At 43.6% G+C, this 24,405-nt stretch overlaps 1 protein-coding gene and 2 non-coding genes across 3 annotated transcripts; 2 read left to right on the top strand and 1 right to left on the bottom strand.

Moving 5' to 3' along the window:
• Positions 1-70: 70 nt before the first annotated feature.
• Positions 71-23,870, top strand: MCM3AP (minichromosome maintenance complex component 3 associated protein). Its single transcript, XM_032189694.1, has 28 exons — positions 71-902; positions 989-1,212; positions 1,726-1,804; positions 3,528-3,675; positions 4,417-4,607; positions 5,746-5,885; positions 6,391-6,588; positions 6,796-7,064; positions 7,702-7,864; positions 8,417-8,577; positions 8,981-9,225; positions 10,117-10,307; positions 11,067-11,167; positions 12,544-12,675; positions 13,245-13,358; positions 13,847-13,999; positions 14,517-14,714; positions 15,005-15,073; positions 15,789-15,920; positions 16,313-16,466; positions 16,923-17,178; positions 17,561-17,658; positions 18,350-18,740; positions 18,900-19,151; positions 19,909-20,038; positions 20,599-20,805; positions 21,500-21,650; positions 22,155-23,870. Exons 1-28 carry the CDS (start codon positions 71-73, stop codon positions 22,311-22,313), a joined length of 5,538 nt encoding a protein of 1,845 aa, XP_032045585.1. The 3' UTR covers positions 22,314-23,870.
• A 161-nt stretch (positions 23,871-24,031) lies between these two features.
• Positions 24,032-24,113, bottom strand: TRNAS-GCU. The gene has a single exon. It is a non-coding gene; the product is annotated as a tRNA-Ser (tRNA).
• Positions 24,114-24,217: 104 nt separating this feature from the next.
• On the top strand, positions 24,218-24,290 carry TRNAM-CAU. Its single transcript has one exon. It is a non-coding gene; the product is annotated as a tRNA-Met (tRNA).
• Positions 24,291-24,405: the final 115 nt, after the last annotated feature.

The raw sequence follows: 24,405 nt of genomic DNA, 5'->3' as shown, positions 1-24,405 counted from the left end.
CCTCCCCGCCGCCCGGCCCCGGCGCCTGCGCGGCCCCGCCTCGCCGCCCCGCAGCCCGGCAGCGGCCGCCATGAGCGCGGGGCCGCCGTTCCGCGGCCCGCCCGCCTTCCCGCTGCGCTTCGGGCAGCCCGCCGTGTTCGGGACGGGGGGCGGCGGCGGCGGTGGGAGCGGCACCGGGCTCCCCTTCGGCCCCGCGCCCGCCGCCTTCGGGCAGCCCTTCGGGCTGGGCCAGCCGCCGGCCTTCCCCGCGGGGAGCAACTTCAGCTTCAAGCCGCCCACCAACCTCGGCGGCTTCGAGGCGGGCGGCGGCGGAGCCGGAGCCGGAGCCTTCGCAGCGCCCGAGTTCCGCTTCAAGACCCCCGACGCCTCCTCCTCCTCCTTCTCCTCCTCCTCCTCCTCCTCCTTCAAGCCGCTGCCGGGCGCCGAAGCCGAGAAGGGCCCGGCCGCCCCCGCCGCCTTCACCTTCTCGCCGCCCTTCGGCTTCAGCCCCGAGCCGCCGCCCCCCGAGCCGGCTGCGGGTGGAGGTGGAGGCGGCGGCGGCTTCTCCTTCTCCCGCCCCGCCGCCGCCGCTGCCCTCGGGCGGCCGGAGGAGGCGGGCGAGGCGGCGCCCAAGGGGCTGAAGAGGAAGGAGGAGCGGGAGCGCTCCCCGCGACGGGCGGCGGCCGCCACCACGGCCGGGGCGGGGGGCAGCGGGCGGGCGGCGGCGGCGGCCCCGCCGGAGAAGCGGGCGGTGCTGCTCAGCCGGCCCCGCGGCGGGGCCCTGTTCGGCCGCACGCTGCAGGAGGTGCTGCGCAGCCAGGGCCGGGGGCACCGAGACCGCGGGGAAGCCGCCGAGCCCGAGCGGGGGGGCCCCGCCGAGGAGCCGGTGGTGGTGGTGGAGGGCAGGGAGCCGGCCCGGGCAGGTAAGGGGAGGACAGGGCTGGGAGGTGGCTGAAGCCCCTTCTCCTTGAGCATCTTGACCTACATGTGGCACCCGCCGTCTTTACAGATGTTCCTCCGGGCAGCGCAGGGCGCAGGGTGAGGAGCAGCGAGAGCACGGATAGCATGGGGGGCCTGGCACCCGGAGAGCTCACGGCCATCCAGTGCAAAAACATCCCCGACTACCTGAACGACAGGACGGTGCTGGAGAAGCACTTCGGGCAGTTCGTGAAGGTGCGGCGGGTCATGACCCGGCGCAATAAGAAAATGGCCATCCTGCACTTCTTTGATCATGTGAGTACTGCCAGGGAGCAGCTGGAGATCAAAGCTCTGGGGTGCCCTTTATGTCAGACCCCAGTTTGATCAGCCTACACATCCTTTATTTGGAAGTTAACACCGAGGATTTGTTGCATCACGGGTATCACAAAACAGACACCAAGCGGATCCTTGCTATTTACAACCTGTATTCCCGTGCCACACCAGCCTAAAGTTACACAGCCGGGTCTGTGGCAGCACCAAGGGCACAGTGATCTCTGCAGAGTGCCCCGCTCTTTGGAAATGCTGCCCTTTTGTTGGCATCCTCAGTCTCGTGTGCTCTCCACTTTCCCTTACAAAAGCAGTTAATTCTCTCTGGAAGCCTGCCCAGTCCTGCTACTTGCTCGTAGGTCTTAGGCAACAGGTTAAAATGCGGAACCCAGACTGTTTTGGGAGTTCATAAATGCTTTTTTTTTTTTTTTTTCTGGCAGAAGTTGCACTGCAGTTTTTGGTGGTGTCCTGCTAATAGGCTTTTACACTGTTTTCTTCCAGGCCTCTGCTGCCCTTGCCAAAAAAAAGGCAAAAGAGTTGCACAAAGACATAGTAACGTTCTGGCAAAAGAAGAAAACAAGTAAGTCTCTTGTTTCTAGATATGATAATTGGATGATACGTAGTAAATAGTGGCATCTGCTCTGTTCTTGTTTTCTAATATACTGACGACTCTACCAAGATGATTTCCATAGTTGGAGTGCTAGAGGTCCAAACGTATCACGGTTCTCTCCGGCTTCTAGCAAACTGTTCGGTGTCCAGAGCTTCTGTGAGTGTTGCAAGTTGTTAGAGAAGCATAAAAATAGTTGTCCTGTGTTTTATTTGACATCCTGGGTAGTTCTGTTTCTGCCAATGGCAATTAGTGCATGTGTAGGGGAGAGAGCAACAGCAGTTTAAAGCATGGAGTTGCTTCCAGAATAACTTTTCGACTGTTGGACAGCTGAGATAGCCCTCTCCTGTCTCCCACCATTCCTGGGAGCCAATCTTAGCCTGCAAAGAGTTTTTCTTATATGAAGTTACTCAGTTGTTTTATGAGCTGCATGAATATCCAGCATCTGTAGGACTGTCTTCTAGTATTGAGGAAGCTTTAGGTAAGCAACTGCAAGTCATAGTTGGAAATAGAAATAGGGTGTAGAAGTAGGGAGTTCTTCAGGGAAGTAAGAAAGTGCAATTTCTATTGCGCCTCTGCCCAGAGTGTGGACTGAGATGTGGGCTTCCAGCTTTCAGAAGTGTCCTGAGAACAGAGTTACCAAGTACTCAGGAGTGTCGGTCTGAGTGTCTGTCTTGCTGGGACTGCTTTTCCGCATATAAACAGCTGTATATTGCTTAAACCACAAGGAACGAACAGTGTGCATGGCTGGCTTAGAAAGAACTGAGTTGTAAATGGGAAATGTGAATTCCAGTCCCTGCTTGTGAATAGGACGAAATGACATGTGAATGCTGGCTATTTGCCCCCCTAGGTGAATGTCTGAATTGCCAGACGCTTGCTTCCCTTTCTTTAATTTTATGAACGCTGCCTGTGTAGTTCTGAGATTGTGCCCTGGGGATATGTTTCAGCTGTCAGCAAGTGAATGGTTTGCCACGGCTTTGACCAACCCAGAAACTTGCCTTTGTAGAAAATGAACGGCTGTAGAGCTGTCTGAGAATAAACGTCTGGAACCAGCATCTATAATGATGCCTCTGTCATGTTATTCTGGCATTAAAGTCTATAGAAATGTAAATGGGAATATTCTGAAATAACTAGTCTGAGAAAATTTAAGAAATCCAAATGGCTGAAAATTTCTTCGTGGGAGAGAATGTTCTCTGTTTCTGCAAGGTGTAGACTAGGTACTTGGGAAGCCGTGCCAACCCTAGTCTTAGCTTGGATATGTGAAAATAATTACTAAAATGCTTCAGGAGCACTGAAAATGCTCTGACAACTGTGGTTTATGTTGGTGAAATTGATTGAATACCTAGTAAAGAGCTGTGACTGGTGGATTATATCCCAAATCTAAAAGAATTCAAATTCAGACTATGACCAGACTTCATTTACTGATGATCTACTGAGTAACTACAGTTACTGCTGAGCAGTGTTTTACTTAAGAATGCTTTTTCTTTATAGAACACTGAAGCTGACTAGTAAGTGGTAGACTTGGTACAGCTGCTAGTGCAAGTTTCTTGCAAGCATTCTGTGTCTGCATGAAGCTGTGAGTAAAAAATATTATCAGAAAACAAAACCAACTATTGATCACAACCAAGGAGGGTAAAAAAGCTGTTGATAAAATTATTTGCCAAGTACCCACCTTCATGTTTATATGTTACTTCAGGTCCTGCAAAAAGAGAATTCTCATCCAAGGAGAAGAAAGCAGGTGAAGATGAAGGAAGGCAAAACAGTGAAGAGCAAAACTACCAGCATTCCCCACTTAGGAAACCTTTAATAAGATCCTCTGCCAGTGCTGTCATGCCTGGTAAAAGGTATGTCTCTTCTGCTTCTTCAGGCCTTTTACTTCTGTCTGCATATTTCGCTTGCGTACTCTGTTACAACACGAGAAACAGCTGCAACAGCAAGGCATAAGGAAATAGTGAAACAGTGCAGAGCCCAAGTAGGACCAAGTGGCAATGACTGACTGTTTTGACTGGTCTCGATTAAATTGGTTTCTGAGGTGAATAGTTTTGTTTGTGGACAAATGTTTGTGTGTAATGAGTTGCCTTTTTGTAATAGCTGGTGAATTTGGGGCATAATCTTTTTTGCAGTTCAAAAGAACAGGCTTTTTACAGGAGGTCTCTGCTTTGTGTGAGGTGCTGATTCTGCAGTCCTGTGATTTTTCTGTGGCACTTCAGTGGTGTGTCTAGTTGGACAGTGGTCATTTGGTATGCGTTGTCATACAACTATAAAATTATTAATGTGCTGTAAAAGAATGACTGTTCCTTGAATATGTTCATATCTAGGCCGTGTAAAATCTCCTAGTGATCCTTGTTGCTATAGAATGCGTTCCCTTTTTTTTCACAGCAAACAGCAGGCTAATTCCTAGATTGAAATGCCAACTGTTGGGCCTCGGAGTGATGGGTATAGATGCATACTCTGTTTACTTGATACATTGTCCTGTGTAAATGCTAAAATACTGTTCTAAACAGAGATGTCAGTGCCTTGAAGAGTGTACTGGCAAGGTCAGGGCATGTATAGTGTAATAATGATTTAAAAAATCTCATTTTTAGCTCTCCAGCTAAGAAGCCTGGTCTTCGGAAGGCGCTGCAGTTTGAAGCAGATCTGTTTGATTCTAGTTCTGAAGGGCAGAACTCAGAGGCCACTTCATTATCATCTCTCAGTAACCTGATCGGGTTAGTGGCTGAGACATCTGAAGAAAGATACCGTCTTCTGGACCAAAGGGACAAAATAATGCGACAAGGTACTGTTATTAATTAAAAAAGCTCATGAGTTTATCATCAGCTTCTCTGCTGGGAAGAAATGAGTGCTTGATGTCTGCAAAGCTGTTGTAATGTTATGGTAATAGCTTTGAAATGAGACTAACATGGAACAGTCTGCAAAGATAGTCTTCTATTTTAATGGGTTGTTGTTCTACAGGAAATTAATGTATACAACAGAAGTCTGTTTCTTATTGCACACGTGTATTTCTTGTGGATAGTGAATAGCAGACTGTTCATCTCTGTAGGAATTCTTGAGTACTTTGGGGTCTATTTTGAGTCCTGGCAAAATGACCCCTATTAATAACCGGAGGAAAATCAACAGGGACAAGGTCAGCTAAGCCACCCCATGTAACTGCATCATCATGTGAGACTGGCTTGCTAAATGCAGGCCTTGGTTTCCTTAGCCCTAGGGGAGGCTGTGTAGGGCGATGTGCACCAATGTAGGTTCTTCAGAGAAAGCTAACCAAAATCTAACAGTGTTTCTCTGAAAGCAAACTATTAAAAAAAAAAAAATGAAATTCAAGAAATCTCCTCTCGCTTCATAGTTCTGGGTTGTAAACCCTTTCATCCTATTCTTGCTGTTTCAAAGCGGATTCTATTTTTTTATTTAAGGTGTTATTTTTTAACATCAGCAAACACATTTCTCTGTCACTTGACATGGAGTTGTGAAATTGATGGTGTTAGTTTAGGATACAAACAAGTTGGGCTTCTGGGATACAAAACGTGGAGTTATCAGGTTTAGAGTCTGATGTTTTCAACAGAAACTCTCCATACCTGGGTGGGACAGTATAAGAAGCTTTCCCAGATGAACAGTGCAGCCCTGGGACCAGCCCCAGAATGGGGGAAAACCATCCTTGTGTATTTCCAGCCATGCCAGGGTCCTGCTCCAAGGGGAGTCTGGTTGGGAGCCTCTAGAGATCCCTTCATACCTGCTTTTCAGTGAACCCTTGCCTTGGCAGCCTGCTTCTTGATGTCCATCCATTGACAGTGTATGGACCTCAGCTTAGGCAGATGCTGTGCTTTGGGGTGTGTTAGCACATTAAGAAAATAGCTTGTCATGAAATCTAAAAGAGAGATGCTTAATGTTACTATTTTAATTTGTAACTTTTTTTTTTTTAGCTCGAATAAAAAGGACTGATCTTGGCAAAGCAAAAACTGTCATTGGCACTTGTCCCGACATGTGTCCTGAAAAGGAGCGTTACATGAGGGAGACGAGAAACCAGCTCAGTACCTTTGAGTTGCTTTTGGGATCTGACAAGGTATGAATCCTCTGTAAGCAAGAGTTTGCTTTTCTCAGCACATCTGTTCATTTGCTCCTTATATAAAGCTGTTAGTGTTATCTAGTTAATTACAGGGTTAATTCTGGTGGGGAATTTTGTAGACACACACTAATCTGGCTTCTAATTGCCCATTGTAAAAAATGGATGGTGGATGTTTGCTATTTAAGTACTGCAATAACCTTTTCTATTTCATTCCAGAAAAGCATTTAGATCTGTATGTAGTTGTGCTTAGCAGCGTACAAGTTCTGAAGGTGACGAGTGAGGGACTGCCAAGTCAGCTCCTGTCATAAAATAAAATTTACTTGCTATCATAGCAGAACCTACATGGGTTGTTAGTGTAAACAGTGGAAAAACTCCTCTAATAGTCTGCTCCTTGCTAAAGTAAAGGCATGAATGTGATGAAATCTTACACTCCTGATTTTTTTTTTATTTTTTATTTTAAAAAGACTTCTTGGTTTTCATTTATTTTCTCTGCTTCTTGCAGGTAGATCATGCAGCAGCAATCAAGGAATATAGCAGGTCTTCAGCAGACCAGGAGGAGCCTTTGCCCCATGAATTGAGACCCTCTGAAGTGTTGAGCATGACCATGGACTATTTAGTGACAAATATTATGGACCAAGGGGAAGGAAATTACCGAGAATGGTATGACTTTGTTTGGAACAGAACTCGAGGAATAAGAAAGGTAAGCTCTAGTAGATGGAGATGTTAGATGATAGAAAGCAAATGATCACGATACTGTAAAAAGTGAAGCAAAAACCAATAGTAATTGAAATACTTGAATTGAAAACTGACACAAAGCACAGAATTTTCCGAAAGTAGGACAGGATGACTATGCTTTTCAGCTTTAGTTTAAGGTGCACATAAATGCTTTGTTTATTGTCCTGATTAGGATATAACCCAGCAGCATCTCTGTAACCCACTGATGGTATCTCTGATTGAGAAATGCGCTCGTTTTCACATCCATTGTGCTCACCACTTGTGTGAAGAGCCAATGTCCTCCTTTGATGCCAAAATCAACAACGAGAATATGACAAAATGTCTGCAGAGCTTGAAGGAGATGTATCATGACCTGGCTAACAAGGGAATTTACTGCAAGAGTGAAGCGGAATTCAGAGGTTATAATGTTTTGCTGAACCTCAACAAGGGTGATATTCTCAGGTGGGAATGATAGATATCACTTAGTTTCTCTCTTGTCTCTGGGAAGAAATTAGAATTAAGTCCCAAAAAAATTGTGATGGAAGTGAAGACCTTAGCTGCAATTGCTTTTGCCAAAGAAGGACTATGGTGTACTGTAGTAATGTTGCTTTAATTTGTAGTATGTCATTAAAATGAGTCTTTTCTTAAGAAGAAACTTCTGATTTTTAAATACCTCACCAGAATTTCTGCACAGCAAGTGTAAAAATTAAATACTTTCCTCAGTCAAGGAGATCCTTCTTACTAGAGAGGTGTACAATCTTCACGCCTTTATCTCTAGTAGAATCAAGTAAAAAAAAAAAAAAAAAAATGTTGTGGGCAGTGTTGTACTTTGCTTTTCTGGTCAGTCTCCTAATTGCCTTCTTCCCTAGAAGCTGGAATGATGTACCTAAATCAGAGCATGCTGATTATGCAAGTGTCTTTAGAAGATTTTTGATGAGTTAACTTTGCTGCAGTATTTACTCACAGACATTGGTTTTGGTCTTGACACTTGAAAGTTGCATGTCTCACTTGAAGCTCCTGATTGTAATTCCATTTTGTTATAGGTTGCTATCCAGTTGTTTGTATTGATTCAGGTTTGTCTCTGTCTTTATCTCCACAGAGAAGTGCAGCAGTTTCATCCAGAGGTTAGAAACTCCCCTGAAGTGAGATTTGCGGTTCAAGCTTTTGCTGCATTAAACAGCAACAATTTTGTGAGGTTTTTCAAGTTAGTGCAGGCAGCTTCTTATCTGAATGCCTGTCTCTTACACTGTTATTTCAACCAGGTAAGAAAAAGCAGATGGATATTTTAAAAAAGCTTTAACCTGTAAAACAGTTTTTCAGGAGGAAATCAGTTCAGAGAGCAAACAACTCAGTAAATATTTAACATTAAAAATAGTTTTGTTCTTGAATCTTAAGTGTTTCTAAAAAATCAAGTTTTCTACTAGGTTATAAAAGGCAAGTACTAAAGATGAGTGCTCTTAGTAATTTTTTTCCATGACTGTGTATAAATATATATTTTCCCTGAAAATAATTTGGGGAGCAAAGAAGTGGGCCTGAGACTTTTTTTTAAACAAAACATCAACATGTGCTTTCAGAAGCCCTTGCAAGCTTTTTTTCTTGCACGGGAGTTGCAAAGGGATATGCTCAAAATGAGCAGTGCTGAAGAGGGGTGGAAACTGGAAAGAAAGTGCACAGCACTTAAAGCTAAATCTAAACAGTTATTTATGTGTCTGTCTGATGACAAAGTGCTGCTTTCTTGTAAAAAAATATTTCTGTTTTTAGAGTGCACTTAGCAGTTTATGTGACTCCTGCTTTTATCCCTCCTGCCCCTGCAGATTCGTAAAGATGCTCTCAAGTCTCTTAATATTGCCTACACTGTAAGCACCCAAAGATGCACTGTGTTTCCATTGGATCACTTGGTCCGCATGCTGCTGTTCAAGGATTGTGAAGAAGCAACTGATTTTATAAGTTACTATGGCCTGAGTGTATCTGATGGGTAAGTATAAAGAACAGAGCATCAGTCTGAAGATGCCTACTGGGGTTAGACCAATGTCAAGCAGAACGTTAAGTGGATGGGCCACCCCTGGAGTTTGCAATGAGAAAAGGAGGGAGAAAACAACAGGCAAAGGTTAGAGGCTGAGCTCTATGTAAGTTAAGCACTGGGATAGTGATGAGCACAAACTTCAATAATCTCTGTTCAAAATTATATCAATACATATAGAAGTTCTTTAATTCTTTCTCCCTCAAGAAACGGGATTCGTATTCCCTGTAAGTACTATGGTTTTCCTACCATACCCTTTTTTTCAGGCCTGTGCATTTTTATTTTTGTGCTGTACGGTTGAAAATACTTAGGTTACTGGAACTTTGACTATGTATTCCTGCTTCTTATTTTTCCCCAGTGCTTATGTAGAGCTGAATCGCTCAGCTTTTTTGGAGCCTGATGGATTACCCAAGCCCCGTAAATCGCTGTTTGTCAGCCAGAAGCTAACTGTCTCAGTTGGGGAAGTTGTAAATGGCGGGCCATTACCATCAGTGCCTCACCACGTGCCTGTGTCTAGCTTTAATGGACAGAACAAATATACTGGTGGAAGCATCTCTGTGGATCAAGCTAGCAGTAGCCAAAAGTCCAGTGTAGAAGCAACAGGTAAGACTGAATGTGCATTTTAGGTACTTCTCAAGAACATGCTGCTATGTCTGTTCTATGAGTAGTTTTGTTGTTCAAAGCAGAAGTTGTTCTTTGCTCATCTGGGTTGAAATTGCATGGGAATTTGGGTGTAATGAAATAATGTTTTGATTTAAATGTACTTACATGTGTGTAAAAATTAAAAACAAACAAACAAAAAAAAACACTCAGTGATTAATAAATACAGAAAATACTCTGATGACAATAAGCTTAATTTTACCAGTATAGGTGAAATAACTACGTATTTGGCTGTTTCAGATAGCTGACTTCCCCTTTCAGCTTCCAGGTTTTATATGCTGTTTGTTCCCCTGTGCTTGCAATCATCTTCCCTTTCAAGGTGTCTGGATTTATGCTTTGTCGTTGCAGAAAGTACAGATAGTTTTTGTTTTTTCAAGAAGCATGTGTGTAGGTGCTAGGCATAGTTGTCTTAAAACAAGTTTTGTTATTGGAAATGTATATGGTTGATATTGGAGGCAATGTGCAGTAATTATGAATATTTATGTAAAACATTTAATTTTTTACCTGTATTATATATAATATATACATAGTAATAGAGTATATAAATATTTATATATTTATATATAATCTCTCCATATATTTATATAAATATCAATATATTTATAAATATATAAAATATTTTTATAGAATATTTATGCCTAGAAATTGGTTTCCACAATATATAATTATATATCTTCAAGGCAGCAGGCTGCCATTGTGGGTTTGTTTTATGACCTGATGAGATTTGTCAGACAAGCTAGCTTTAAAATATAACAAGCAGCAAAGAATAGTTGAGCTATTTGTATCTGAATGTGTTTCCATTTTTATTTTTCTCTGCTGACTCACCTGTTAAAGAAGTAAGAGTGGAAAGCAAAGGTGTGGATTTAGATGTCACAGCAGTAAGAGCCCAGCCTCAAGCTCATCTTCTGCCCTCACTGTTACCTCGTCCTATTGTGCCAATACTACCTCCTGTGCAGGCAATTTCCCAGTCTGCTGGACAGCCTGAGCCTCTTTCTTCAAAGCCTCAGCCTGTATACACAGACACAGTAAGGAAATCAAAAATCATAATGGAATATTTGGGAAAAATCTTGAAAATATGATGTAAAGCAGGTGAGACTGATAGGTTATTTTAGTTGTTCAGAATCTTCACATCATGTAGAGGCAAAAATGGACTCTGCCTGGTTCAGAGTGGCGGGTACTTTTAAGATCTTTCCTTGAACTATTCTGAAAAGAAGCATTGTGTAATTTCAGATGCAAGTTTGAAACTGTACCCTGTGTATTTTTGGTGTTCACCTTTTTTCTCCCTCATGCAAGTTAGGATATGCACTAATGCTGAACCTGTTCTGGAGTGTTGCACTGCTTTGTGGAGTAGAGCTGCTGTATTCTACCTGGATGTGGCTACCTTTCAGTAAAGACTAGAACTGGTCACCTGAAATTACGTCAGCTAATACTTGTAGAGCAGTGCAACTCTAAAAGAAACTAAAGTACAAAAATAAGAATTACTCTCAAAATTCACTTACCCTATTTCATAAATTGTGTTGTCTGTATATAACACAAAAAGTTGCTTCTGTCTCTGAGGTGTTACTGTACGGTTCTAAACTGGTTGTTAAACTCAACCTTGAATTTCCAGGCTGTTGTACTTGATTAACTTAGTTTAGTCTGTAAGTAGAAATACAAATCGTGCAGTTGCCAGTTATAATCACTTAAACAAGGCTGGAGGACCTTACTCCCAATTCATGCGTGCACACCAGCTGTCCTGAGCAGGGCTCCAACTTGCTTCAATTGCTTCCCCTGCTGTGTTGTAGGACATCGCCGAGGTGGTGGACGGGCTTGTGCATGATGTTCTCAAAGGAGAGTGCAGAGAAGTTGGCAGAGCAGGAGCTGACTACGTGACTGCAGCAATCTGGTAAAGAACATTTATTGCTGGTACTCCTGGAGTGTGTTGACAAAATTAGAAATTACCTTAGCAGCACCATGTGTGGAGATCATAAAACTGAGCAAGGCCAGGTCTATAGCAGAGACAGTCTTTTTGGTACACTGAAGGGAAGCTCTGCTTCTCTGCTTAAAATGTTTCTTCTCCAAGGCAGTTGCTAGACTGCTGGATGTGCTGGTGGGAGGGAGCATCTGTATGTCTCTGGTGCAGCCTCCTGCTCTTGCTGGTTGGTTGCCAATCTGTACTTGGCTTTAGGAAAGTTACTCACAATTTTAGCAGTAAGTATTTAGACAATAAGATGTAGGGTGATGTTTTCTGATAATAAATAGGATCACTTACACATGCACACGTGCTATTCTGTCTGTGCTGCTCAGTCCCAGCAGGGGTGGTTAGCTCCCTATGACCCCTGATTCACTAGGCTGATGTGAGAATTAACTTTGTTAATCCAGAACTGAGTTGCCAAAATGGAATTTGGTTTAAAAAAAATTATGTGCTAGTCCTTGCCAAGAAACACCTCCAGCAAAAGTTCACTGCTTTTACCCATCTAAGTAAACTTCTGAACTTTTGTTCTTGGCTAGAAATAATAATAGTAAAAAATAATAAAAATATCTGAAATGGGGTGAGCTAAGTGTGGTAGAGACTGTGAGCAAGGAATAAACTGGCTGCTAGACTCTGGTATGGCTTATTTTCTTTGGATTTTAGGTTATTTTTTTAGGGAAAAGAAATATGAAAATGAATAAGATTTACTCTTTTTTTTTTTTTTTTTTTTTTCCTGTTGATTATTCCTAGTAATGTTAAATTAAAATCAGCGTCCTTGTGTGGATTTTAGATCTTCTCCTAAAGTGAGAAATCTTGATCTTAACAGAATGTGAGGTCTGCACATGGCAAGTGTTTTTGCTAGCCAAGGGTAGATACTAAATTTACAGATGTTCTTGTCTGGCTGGGATGGAACTAACTCTTTTCACAGCACCCCATATGGTGCTGTGTTTTGGGTTTGTGACGAAAGCAGTATTGATAACACGCCAGAGTTTTGGCTGCTGCTGAGCTGTGCTTGCGCAGCACCAAGGCTGTCTGCGTGTTTGAGTGTATTTTCTTTCTTTTTTTTTTCCTCTTCCTCATTAAGTTGTCTTTATCCACCAGTTTTCTTGGTTTTCATCTTTTTCTCCCATGCCCTGCTGTGGGGTGGGGAATGAGCAAGGTGAGGCAGGCGCTTGGCTGCTGGCTGAGATCTGCCTGCCACAGCAGAGCAAGGGCGTGCTTGAGAAAAGCACAGGTGTGTGGTGCCTTCCCCGTGAGGCTCCCACTTGCGGCTTCCTGGCATTGAGAAGAGAATTGCTGTTTCCATGCAGTACCTCGGAGACCACTGTGGAGGAACTGGTGGCTGAAGTGATGGAGGAAGTCCTCCGACAAGTGGTTGGAAGCACGCTCAGCGCAGAAAGGGAGCGTGTTAAGGAGGAAAGGCGCAGAGTGGAGGAAGAGAGGTGAGCTGCTGCTTTTGCTGTGGGGCAGGGTGGGCTGCAGCTATCCTTAGGCTCCGTGAGGACAGCAGGTGCCAACGTGAGTCCTTGTGCCATGTACCCAAGCCCTGTGACTTTATCAGCTGTCAATACCGCTCAGTTTGTCTCATGTTGAACTGCCCTGGGGTCACTTAATCTGTCCCTTCTCTGTTCTGAGGTAATCTGCTAGTTAGTGTGTGTTAGCCTCACGGAGCTACTGTTAAAATTGTGGGTTGGCATGTTTAGGAATTTTTATTCACCCTGAGCTTCCAGAGGGGGAGATGCATTCTGGCCCCACTGTATGCAGTGAGTATGCTACTGAGATTGCTACTTGTCTGTGGCTTTTTAAGCAAGAAAGAAAGAACCCAAATCTTACCTGTATGATGATAAGACTTGGCTCCGCGCAAGCCAGTTTTTAATTTTTAGAGGGAGAAACCAGCTAGGGGGAGCTCCATTTTAGGTGAGTTAACCATGGGTCTGCGTGTAGTGTTTCTGTAGCAAAGTGGCAGGCTTGCCAGGTGCTACTTGTGTAAATGTCTTCTCTGTCCTTCTAGGCAAAGGCAGGAAAGAGAACAGTTAATAAAGCAGCTGAGTCAGTTGGTGGGTATGGAGTTAATGGAAGAAGTAATAAACGAGACTGTTCAAGAAGCTTCAGCCAATGAGTTAAAGTAAGTACGACATCCCATATGCTATGCTTTGCTGTAGGTGCTTTCTAAAGGGTAAGGGTATAAGGGAGTGCTGAGCTCCTTGCTTGGCCTTCTCCAAGCTCATCTTCCATAAACTGCTTTAAAGAGAGGGGAAGTGTACTTGCCATGCAGCATATTGCCAGTTTGCCATTTCAGTTGCAATCCTCCCAGGTGGAGGTGATAGAGGCTTTCTCTTGGACAAGGCTGCCCTATATGCTTGCTCTTACTCTGCCTCCCTTACGGCTCAGCTGCAGACCTTTCTTTGGAAGTCTGTGATCAGAGTGAAATCTTGAATGACTTCAGGTTTGGTTACAAGCCTTACTTGGACGGGCTGTAAAGTACAAGGAAAATCCCTCCTCTTTGCTAGTTGTGCTGGTGGTTTCTCTTGTTTGTGCTACAGCTAGTTGTTTTAGTACTTGCTCTGGTGTTCACCTCGCTAGAGGTCTTGATTTTATTTTGTTTTGAATTAGATGTGCCTTAGAAAGAGACCGGCAAGCCCGTATTGCCCGCTGTTCGGAAGAAGTCTGTGGTCATGTCATGGACCACTTCCTGGAGGATGAGATTTTCCAGATTGCAAAGGAAACCCTTCAGGAGCTCCAGTGTTTCTGCAAATATTTGCAACGGTGAGTGGCCATCCTCTGATACAACTGTTTTATTCAGGAGTCCTGGCAGGGAGTGGTTAATAGGGTTTAAACTGCACCTGCCTGGCTGTGTTCTTTTTTGAGATAGTTTTTGATGTCTGGTTGGCTTTGGTAGAAGGGTAGGCTTACGTTTTTGTTACCGGTCTCTAATGTTGCTCAGCCTTACGTAGGGAGTGGAACATGTCTCATCAGAGTCAGGTAATAAGCTTCATCGGAGACTTCAGCTTCATTCTAGCTAGAAATACGTGTAAGGCTGACCCTTTTGGATGCTGAACATGTATGGTGGGCAGGTCTCATCCAGTGCACAAGCTGTGAGTTAGCAGCTGTGTGCACAACAGCCAGAGCCTGCTGCACTACCCACACACACCACCTCACCTTTTTCCCATGGCAGACTGGGACTTGTGAGGTGTTTGAGAGCCTGATCCAGTCTGAAGAGCAAAGATGAACACCATGATGGACTGCAGTTCGTTAATGGGACCTTATTTTTTCTCTTTTCAAGGTGGAGGCAGGCAGTGGCAGCTCGAACAAAGCTGAAACGTCAAATGAGGGCATTTCCAGCTGCTCCCTGTTGCACAGATCCCCAAAATAAACTGAAAGCTTTGTCCCCCAGTGCTGAGTGGCCTATAGCCATGGAGAACTTGTGCAGGAGACTTGTAAACCTGGGGAATGGAGGAAAGCTGGGAATCTCTTGCACGAGGTAAGGATACTTACGAGAGCGGGTGGCAGTCTGATTTTTGGAAAGTAAGTTCTCTTCTTCCATTGTGAAAGTTAATGTTTTTGCAATACAACTTGTTTTTAAATACCTTTCCCAGAAGACCCTTTCTGCACAAATGCCATGAAAGACTGAAAACCCAAAGAAATCACTCTTCTATTAACTGCATCTTTCTAAAGCATATGCAGTAATTCTCAGGTCTTAGTGTTCTGTAAAAGCAGTATCTTTAGCTATAGTTACCCAAAAAATCACAACAAAGGATCTTTTGTTTCCAGGCTGAATTGGATGAGAAACAAGACAGTGCATGAAATTAGAGTTCGTCACTTCTACCAGCAATTGTTAAGGTAAGTTAGTGTTTGATCCTTGTTTTCTTTTTAAGAAAACTGTAAGAGAAATGCCAGAGATCCTGAAGGTGTCATCTCAGAGTGGCAGATCATACTCAAGTAGCCACTAGCGGCCTTGCTTCTCTAAGTATTTTCTAGATAAGGGAACTGGATGGTAAATCCCTGGAAGTGTTGGCTGTCTTATCCTAATGCTGTGGGTATAACTTGGAGGATCTGGTGTGTGTTTGTTAAATTTTGCCCCTGGGTGGGATAGGAGGGGTATAGGGAGAGATGATTATATAAGCAGTTATCAGTCTGGGTTGTGACACAAAGGGATTGACCTTGGTTTTAAATGTGCAGCAGGAGACTTGGTTTTCATGACTTGCCATGCACTCCAGTGCCCTGTGTGTTCACTGGAGATGGGTATTTAAGCAGTGTGGAGGTGAAGTGATATGTGTATTGTCCCACAATCCCCAAAGCAAGGCTCAGTTAACAGACTTGGCAGCTGCAATTCCTGAAGGAGAGCTGGGGAAGGAAGGAATCTGGGGTGTGGTGAAATATATGGGCAACAAAGCTAAAAGATGAAACACAACTTCAGAGCTTTTTGAATTAGACAGTAACCAGTTGCAGTAATGTAAGTTGTTCGAGGCAAGAAGAACATTCTCCAGGAGGGGGATGTAGCTCTAGGGAGTCTTTTTTTTTTTTTTTTTTAAACCAGCTTCTGTCTCTCTTTAAGTGATTTAGCTTGGACTCCCCTGGATCTCACCTCATTAATCACTGAACATATACCATTTCAACAAGATCAGATATTTTGGAAAGTGCTATTGGTTTTGCCAAGTGATGAATATGCAGAGGATGATCTCAACAGGTAAGCAGAAGAGATTATTTTCTGAGTCCCTTTCTCAAGTATGGCAGTGGAATGGAAGAATAGTAGTATGCAGCCCTTGATGTATGCTTTTACTCTACCATATCAAACCGCTGTATTTTTTTTCTCCAGAGCACTTGAAAGATACAGCTAGAATTTTGGCAGTGGTCCGTATTGTCTTCTGTTGTTGTTCATTGAATAGCATTTGCTCATATTGAAAACAGAAAACCTTTAGCTAGGTAATATTATGGAGAATTTAAGGACATCTGATAGACGCGTAGCAAAATCCAGGCATTATGAGGGTTGTAATAGATTCTGGTATCTGAGAATTGTTGTTGCTAAATACTTCAAAATGCCATTTAACAAACAAACAAAACCACTTTCTTGTTTGCTAGAGTATTGGTGGATTGGTTTAAGACCAAATTTATTGGAGACAAAAGCTGGAAGAAAAACGCTTCATGTGCAGAAGGTAGAATTCAAACACTGACATTATTTAATTCTCCTGGCATGCAAGGGAGCAGAAGCATTAACGTCAGTGTGTGTGTTAAGGTAAGTGAGAGCAATTTTGTGATACGTGACAGGCTGTAAAAGGGGGTGTGCTCTTTTCCAGTGGATATTGTTTAGGAGCTTCTCATGCTGTGTCCTGTCAGAGAGAGATAATACTGGCAGGGATAGGGTTGTTGAAAAGGTCTGGAAAAAAGTGTGTATTTCTCCTTGTTTCCAGTCAATCAAGTAATACCTGCCTAAATACGGTTTACCAGTAGAACCTCAATCTTCTCAATTTCCAATGCCAAATCAGGTACATCAGGTGCTGAAGTACACTTCTGTGTGCACATGCATCTGTTGAAGACATCTTTCTTACAATCATTGTCTGAAGACTTGCAGAGCTCCTGGTAATGAATATCAAAGTTGAATGCTACTAATAGTGAACTGCGGTTTTCAGTAAATTTCAGAAAATTGCTTTGCTTAGTTATTTTACTGTTGTCATCTTTGTTTCTTGTATAGGTGGTACATGGTGTGCTCTCTGACTCTGAGCTTGATGCAGCAAACATGCAAAAAGACTTACTTGGAACCAGTGGACTCATTCTTCTCCTGCCCCCTAGAGTAAGGAGTGAAGATGTTGCAGAAGAAGATGTCTACTGGCTTTCAGCTTTGCTGCAGCTGAAACAGTTGCTTCAGGTCAAACCTTTCCACCCAATAGTTCCTTTGGTGGTTGTAGTCCCCACTGCAGAAGAGGCCATAGAGAAAGAAGTTGAAGAAGGTACATAATTTTTTTTTTGTTTGTTTTTTAAGACATAAAAATAACGTGAATGCCCAAGGTAGAACTTTTGTGGCTAGTGTAATCTCAAATACAGAGCCTAGCAGACAGACGGTAAAGTACAATGCATTTTCACAGCTTTGGTAGAAATCCAAAGACTTTAACAGTTGATCATGATGGAAAGTGATGAACTCTTCTTTGGCTTCCAGTTGTTCTTAGCACACAATATTTGATCTTGAGAGTCTAGGGGAAGGATGTAGAAGGAAAACATGCTGGGAACGTATACAGTGCGTGCAGTTGGGTCAGAGTAGAAGATAAATATTGTGTTCTTTCTCTGCGTATGTGTGATGTTTTTTTTGTTCTTTTTTGTTTCTTTATTTTTAAGGTTTAATGCTTCAGGACTTGATTTCAGCCCAGCTTATTTCAGACTACATCATTGTTGAGTTATCAGGTTCTATCAATGACTTACAAGGAACAAAAAGGGTAAGAACAGTGGATTGGAACATGAAAACATACTCAATTGGTTTATCATTAACCTTCCTTAATTACTAATGCCTTGGATATTTAACACTAAGTGTCATGTGTGAGAGACATAGCAGGGTGGGTTGGAGAGGTGGGTGAGGTTAATGTTTGAGAACAGCTGAGCTGATGTGACTGCAGCTCCAGCCACTGTATTCCTTGATCACAGTGGCTGAGGAAGGTCCCTAGGGAAAGAATGTGCAAGGAATGAGGCAAGCACAGGGTGATGCTCCCCTGCAAACCCCTGCAGCTGGCATCTCTGTGGTTTATGGACTGCCAGGATCAGGCTTGACTTCTCTGGGTTTAGTCCCTGTGAGCTAACTTTTGTGAATCTGCCAAATCTTTTCTTGACCCCAGATAAATTTTTGACATCCCCAGCATTCTGGAGCAGAGAATTTCATGGCAAAATGGCACCTTATATGAACAGCCTCTGCCTGTCTGCTCCTGAGACCACTGCATGTGAATTAAATTTGAGACCACCTAGCTGGAGAACAATTACTGCACATATGAGAATGTTGAGAGATAATCTATTTGTATTTTGCTGCATAGAATCTTAAATTCTGTTACATCAAACGCAAGGTTGCGGGATTGGATCATTAGTGTCTTGATCACTGTGAAGTTGGGTTTCCAACCACTTGTGTTTTGTGTGTCGTAGATTGCTGCAGCTGTGGGCTGGTTGGTTTCCCAGTGCCCTAACTCCCTTAAGATCTGCAGTCAGACCCTTCAGGAGTACATTGAGGATGGGATTGATGGTGAATTTGGCAAGCGCTTCTACCTTGACTGGAAGGAGAGACGTTTAGCTGGCCTGCCATCTCAGGAACCCGGGGCCATCATAGAGCTGTACAACAGTGTGCTGCAGTTTCTTTCAGATGCAGCATCCTCAGAGCATCTTTGTGACTTGTCTTGGCCTGTTACTGAGTTTTCAGAGCCTGGGGGTAACAAGCTCTTACCCCACCTGCAGTGGAACATGCCTGATCACCTAGCCTGGCTGAAAAAGGCTGTGCTGTCCTTCCAGATCCCCTACCTAGACCTGCCTCCGTTAGGTGGTACGTACTTGATGTTGTGGCATCATCTTTGCTGCAACATGCACGCATCATTTCTCTTAAATGTGTCTGCACTGTGTTGAGCCATCAACTTCTTATATGTGCGGTCTGGCTATGTCACAAATTCTCACAATCCACTTGGTTTTTGTTTGTTTCCTGTAGCTCCTTGGAGTCCTGTTTGCCACATGATTTTTCAGTATGTATCTCAGATCGCTAATTCTTCATATACTCAGCCACTGATCCAGTCCCAAGTGGAGAATCTGCTGAGCAAAACATATCAGAAGTGGAGAAACAGGACACTGGGGAGCTCTGACGGGCCTTCTGTTGATGAGATCCCTTGGGATGCTATTCTGGCAGTCTGCATTGATCATAAGCTAAGAGACTGGAAACCACCAAAACTGCCTGTTGCACCAGGTATCTTATGTCCTTCTACAGCAAGGATGACACTTCTTGCATAAACGTTTAATAACTTGGCAGTGGTGCATTCATGCATCGGAGTGAGTGGGTATCAATGTAGCAGGGATGGAGCTTTGGTCTTGATCTTTTTTTCGTGTTGCAGAATGACAGTGTGCTTACTGCATGTCTTTCTGCTATTCAGTGTATACTTATTGTTGATGATGACTTGAGCTTGTGTTCAGCACACTTCTCTCTGTGTGGAGAAATACAGTCAGTCTTTCAGTCTTCTCCCAGGCAGAGCAGAGGGTGTTTAGATTCACCCACAGACCGAGAATTGGTACTTGACAAGCCACATCAGCTCAGATCATCTGAGATGGCAGACTGCCACTCTTAACGAACACTTCCGTGGATTAATGAAGCTTGTCTTTAATTCTGTTTACTTTCAATTTAAAAGTGTGTGGACTTTTTTCCATGCTTTGTTAGGCTTAATTATAGAGAGTCTCCTTTGAAATGGTTACTGAACTTGCTGAACACTGTGCTTAGATGCACCAGAATTTTTAAAATGAAGATGAAAGAACATTTTATGCTCTTCCTCAGTAATGTGGTATATTGAGCAGTAAAATAGCTCAGGACAACCCTTATTTTTACATGCTGAGTACAACAAAAATCTACTTGAACGGGAACACATTATTTTCCCTCATATTGGCTTTTTAATACTAAAGCTTTCCTTTTGAAGAGAAAATCTGTACTGATAATAAATGCTGTTTATTCACAGAAGCAGTAAGTGAAGATGGACAGATTCGTGTGTACTTCTTCAAGGAGCATTTACAGAACTTCGCTATCCCTTACGCGTGGGAACAAGCCAGACTGCGCACGCAGGAGGAGATCCGGCAGGGCAATGAGAGGTGAGATGGCTGCTGACGCTGCCCAATTGGCATCCAGCTGCCCATGAAGCCACCAGAGCTGCTTGGTGAATTCTGAGGAGGTTGCTCAGGGCCTCTGTCACAGTCATATCCTGTTATTGTGATGTCATGAACCAGTATGTGACATTCTCTTAGAACGTGCTTTTGTACATCTCCTTGTAGGATGTAAGGGAAAATGCATGGTTGAGGGGGGAGGCTGCCTTAAAGCTATACGTCCATGTGGTATTAATGGATTTGAGAGCTCTCAGGAGCCTAGCTCAATTCTCTAGCCCTGTTCAGAGTAAAGCCAACCTCTCTTCTGTCTCAGAAGCTTATCTGTTGCTCTTTTGTATAGCAAATACTGGATGGGTACAGTTCTTTGAAGTGAATCCCAGTCAGATTTGCTCTTCTCAAGTCCCACTTGGTGGTGGTGGTTTGTTAGACCCTGTACTATAGTCTATATCTCTGTTTGCTTTTTACTCCCAGATATTCCTATGCTAGTAGGGAAAAAACAAACTCTTAACAATTTCTGTGTTTTGTTTTTGTTCCCCTCTCCCTCTCAGGTCAAGGATAAAATCTACTGTCTCTTTTAAGAAACCCCGTAGTGTCTCCATGATGCCAGAACAAAATGGTGCTGGCATGAACATGCTCTTGAGTCAAGAAAGGAGCATTCCCAGTGCAGATCCACTCACAGACACAACCTCGGCCCAGGACCTTCTCCCGGAGCGGCTGTTAAGACAGTTGCAACAGGAAAAAATGGAAAGCAGAAGGTGAGTTATCAGAGCAACATCCTTTCCTTGCAGCTCCAGCCCACAATTGTTAGCAATTTTTAACCTGAATGCACTGGGAAGCTGAATTCCAACAGTGCTAAGAAACTAGGTTGTTTCTTAGACTATCTCCAGATTCATCTTCCTTCATCAAGCATATCAGTTCCAAATTACCAGGGTTGTCTTTCTTGTCCTTCTTACAGTTACAGGCCTGTCAGTCTTACTTCAGTACCTGGTAAAATTATGGAGAAAATTATTAAAAAACACCTGAAGGCCAATATGGTCATTGGTCACAGCCAACATGGGTTCATGAGGGAAGGTGCTGCTTAACAAACTTAATTGCTTTTTATGACAAGGTCATCCATGTAGTTTACCAAGGGAAAGCTAGTTGATGTAATTTTTTGGATTTCAGTAAAGATTTTGATAATGCATCTCAGAGTACCCTTCTGGGCAAAATGTCCAGCATGCAGCTAGATAAAAGTACAATACAATGAGTGGAAAATGGCTTTTTTTTTTTTTTTTTTTTTTTTTTTTTTTTTTTAATAGCAGTTGGGGATGTCAGTCAGTGTTGGAAATGACTGCTAACATCAGATCCTTCTTGTAGACACCTCTGAACCCCCAACACTTATTTTACCTTCTGGTTACAAGAGCAAAGCCAGGTGGCAGCATGACTGGTGCTCCTGATCTTTCTCTGCAGGTTTGAAGAACAGTTGCAACAATGTCTAACTGAGGACACTGAGCCCCTTGGAGACTTCGTGGGACTTCCACTCTACCTTCCCCAATCCCTGGTCTCCACCCCAGCTATCACTGGTCCATTGATCAGGAGTTCCATGTCACCTGTTCAAGGGGTAAGAAAGAATGTGCTGAGAACTTAACTGTAGCTGTGAAGAGTACTGTGCAGGCATCAAGCCTGCTGTAATTGTAAACCATTAGTGGGAATAACCTGACTGGGTGGTATTGGACACACTTGGGAAATGAAGAATTGAGAAATTGTACCTTGAAAATAAGGAGGGATTACTTCGGTAATTCCAGAAAGGGGAGTATTTTCCGTAGACCTGAAATACTGTTAACATGTGTGATGAACTCCTGTCTGCTGCTGGCAGCTCTAACAGTATAATGCCACAAGTGAACTTTGAGAATCACTGTTGCGAGTCAGCTTCACCCAGTTAAAGGAAAACTGGGTCCAGAAATAGCAGAACATGCTATTTTTATCATACATCCTTTGGGAATTAGGGGGGGAGGGCTGACCTCTGTGGTTATCCTCAAGTAGCAGAACAGTAAGCTGAGAAGTCCTTTGTTGGTTCTAGATAACGCAACTTCCTCAGTCTCATCTCTCTCTCCTTTCTGTCCAGGCTGGAAGTCAAGCAGGATGTGAGCTGTTGGAGGACAACCTAAGCCCCATACTGTCGGACAGACTGAAACACTTGCAAAGGCTCCTCAGAGCTAACAGGGAGGGTGAGGTTGCTTCTGAGCTCCACCTGTCTACTCTGATGGACATGGTGGATATCTGAGCAGAAATGAGATACGTGTGCAGACCAAGAAACTTGGTAAAGAAATCCAGGGCTGAGTGATTCAACAGAGGAACTCCTGCCTAACATTAGAGGAAAAAACGTGTCCTGGGAGAAGAACATAGCAGGTGCAGGGTCTGGGCCGCTCCTGCATGGCTGCCTTGCATAGAAAGGATGTACAGGGGCATTCACTGTGTCCCTTTGGCTCACAGCGGAGGTTTGGCTGGTCTGGGATCCCTTCCTTTTAAGCTGACTTGTTTCATAGCTGTGGAGACAAGTCAGATGCTGGTCATGGAAAGCTGTAAACTGACACAGCGGTGTTTTGTTCCTTTCTACCAACTCTCATCAATTGTCAATCAGCCAGGAAAGAGGCGATGAGTTGGTTGTCCATATTAGTTCTGTATCAGTTTGTGCAGAGTAGTGATGCTCTCCTTGTACCTAGCTTTTGTTCTCTCCCTTGCCTTCATAACACTGCAAGAAGCTGAGCAATGCTGCTGTAGGACCAGGATTTTTTGTTTGTGATCAGATCTCAATTTCTATAGAAATGCGGATATGAGAATACTGTTGTGAGGAGTTAGTAGAAAATAGTTTTGTGGGAAGCATGTAGTTATATTTAACCTCACCAGGAGAAAACAATAAGGTAGCAAGGACCCCTGAGAGCATCAGAGCAATCGGTCTCCACACAGTCCACAGGATGCTGTCCCAGCTCTGTGTTTACTTGATGCATAAGCTACCTTGCAGCAGCAGCACCTTGGTTTGAAGGGTTTTTAGCTGCTTAGGAATATCAGTGATCATTCTGAAGTAGTTACAACATTTTGATGGTTTTTTTTTTTTGTTGTTTGTTTGTTTGTACTTAAGTGCTCTATGCAAATCCAGAAGGACTTTCGTGCTGCTGGGCCCCAGTTTTGTTATGTTAAATATGTATAGCATTAAAACTAAATCAGTTGCTTATTCTACAGACTAATTGTCATGCCTGGAATGCAAGGCATTTTCTTCATTAAACAGCTACGGAAGAACGATTTTCCTTTCTGGAAGAGCTCAGAATCCCGTCATTCTCTAGTTTTTATACAGCTATAGCTTTGAAAATTGAAGACCTTTTGGTTTTAGTTTAATATTGATTCCATGTAAATAGTGTGAAGATGTACTTCATGGTTGCAGTACTCTAGTACAGTAATCTTTTTTTAAAAAATTGCAACAGCAGCAGATTTTTCTCATTGCCACCTGGTGAAATACAAATCACTGCTGCTGTCACTGTAAACACTGATTTATAACTGGACAGGTGAGATCATTTGTCTGACTTGCTTCTAATTTCATTTGAAATTCGGTCCACATCTGTCAGCTACTTCCCCAAAATAATGTTACATTTTCATATAGTATTTGCTGTTTCTCTTACATGTAGTGTTAAGGCACAATTGCTACTAGCAGTGGAAATCAGAAAGCTAAAGCTGAAGCAGCCGTGCTCTGAGATGTTCCTACTGCCGGGGTTTGTTGGGCTGAGTTTTGTTGACTTGTTTCATGTAAATGTCCTTTGTACCTAATAAATGCTTTCTGTGGCTTGAATTTGGCTCTTGCCTTTTTGTTACATAGAACCTACAACTACTGTGCTTTTTTTTTTTAATTTTATCTCTAATCCAGCAGATTGGCTGCGGACAGCCGGGGGTGGTGGGCAGCAGGGAGCCAGAGCTGACCCCTGTGGGCAGGGGACCGGCAGCAAAAGGCCCCGACGAGGGTGGGATTCGAACCCACGCGCGCAGAGCGCAATGGATTAGCAGTCCATCGCCTTCACCACTCGGCCACCTCGTCCCGCCCCACCGCGCCGCCTGCCCGCCCCGAGCCCGCCGCCCCCCGACACGGGCCCGCCCCGCCCCGCCCCGCTGCAGGCCCCGCATGGGGGCACCGCAGCCAGCGCCCTCTTAGCGCAGCCGGCAGCGCGTCAGTCTCATAATCTGAAGGTCCTGAGTTCGAGCCTCAGAGAGGGCAACGCATTTTAGTCTTTTATTTTTTTATTTTATTTTATTTCACAGAATCACAATCACAGAACTGTAAGATCATCGGGTCCAACCTCCCGCCAAAGCAGGTTCCTCAGAGCAGGCTG

Source organism: Aythya fuligula, chromosome 6 (assembly GCF_009819795.1).
Source record: "Aythya fuligula isolate bAytFul2 chromosome 6, bAytFul2.pri, whole genome shotgun sequence".
Taxonomy (NCBI): domain Eukaryota; kingdom Metazoa; phylum Chordata; class Aves; order Anseriformes; family Anatidae; genus Aythya; species Aythya fuligula.
Note: the sequence above shows the minus strand (reverse complement) of the source record. Positions and strands in the feature narration are given on the sequence as shown.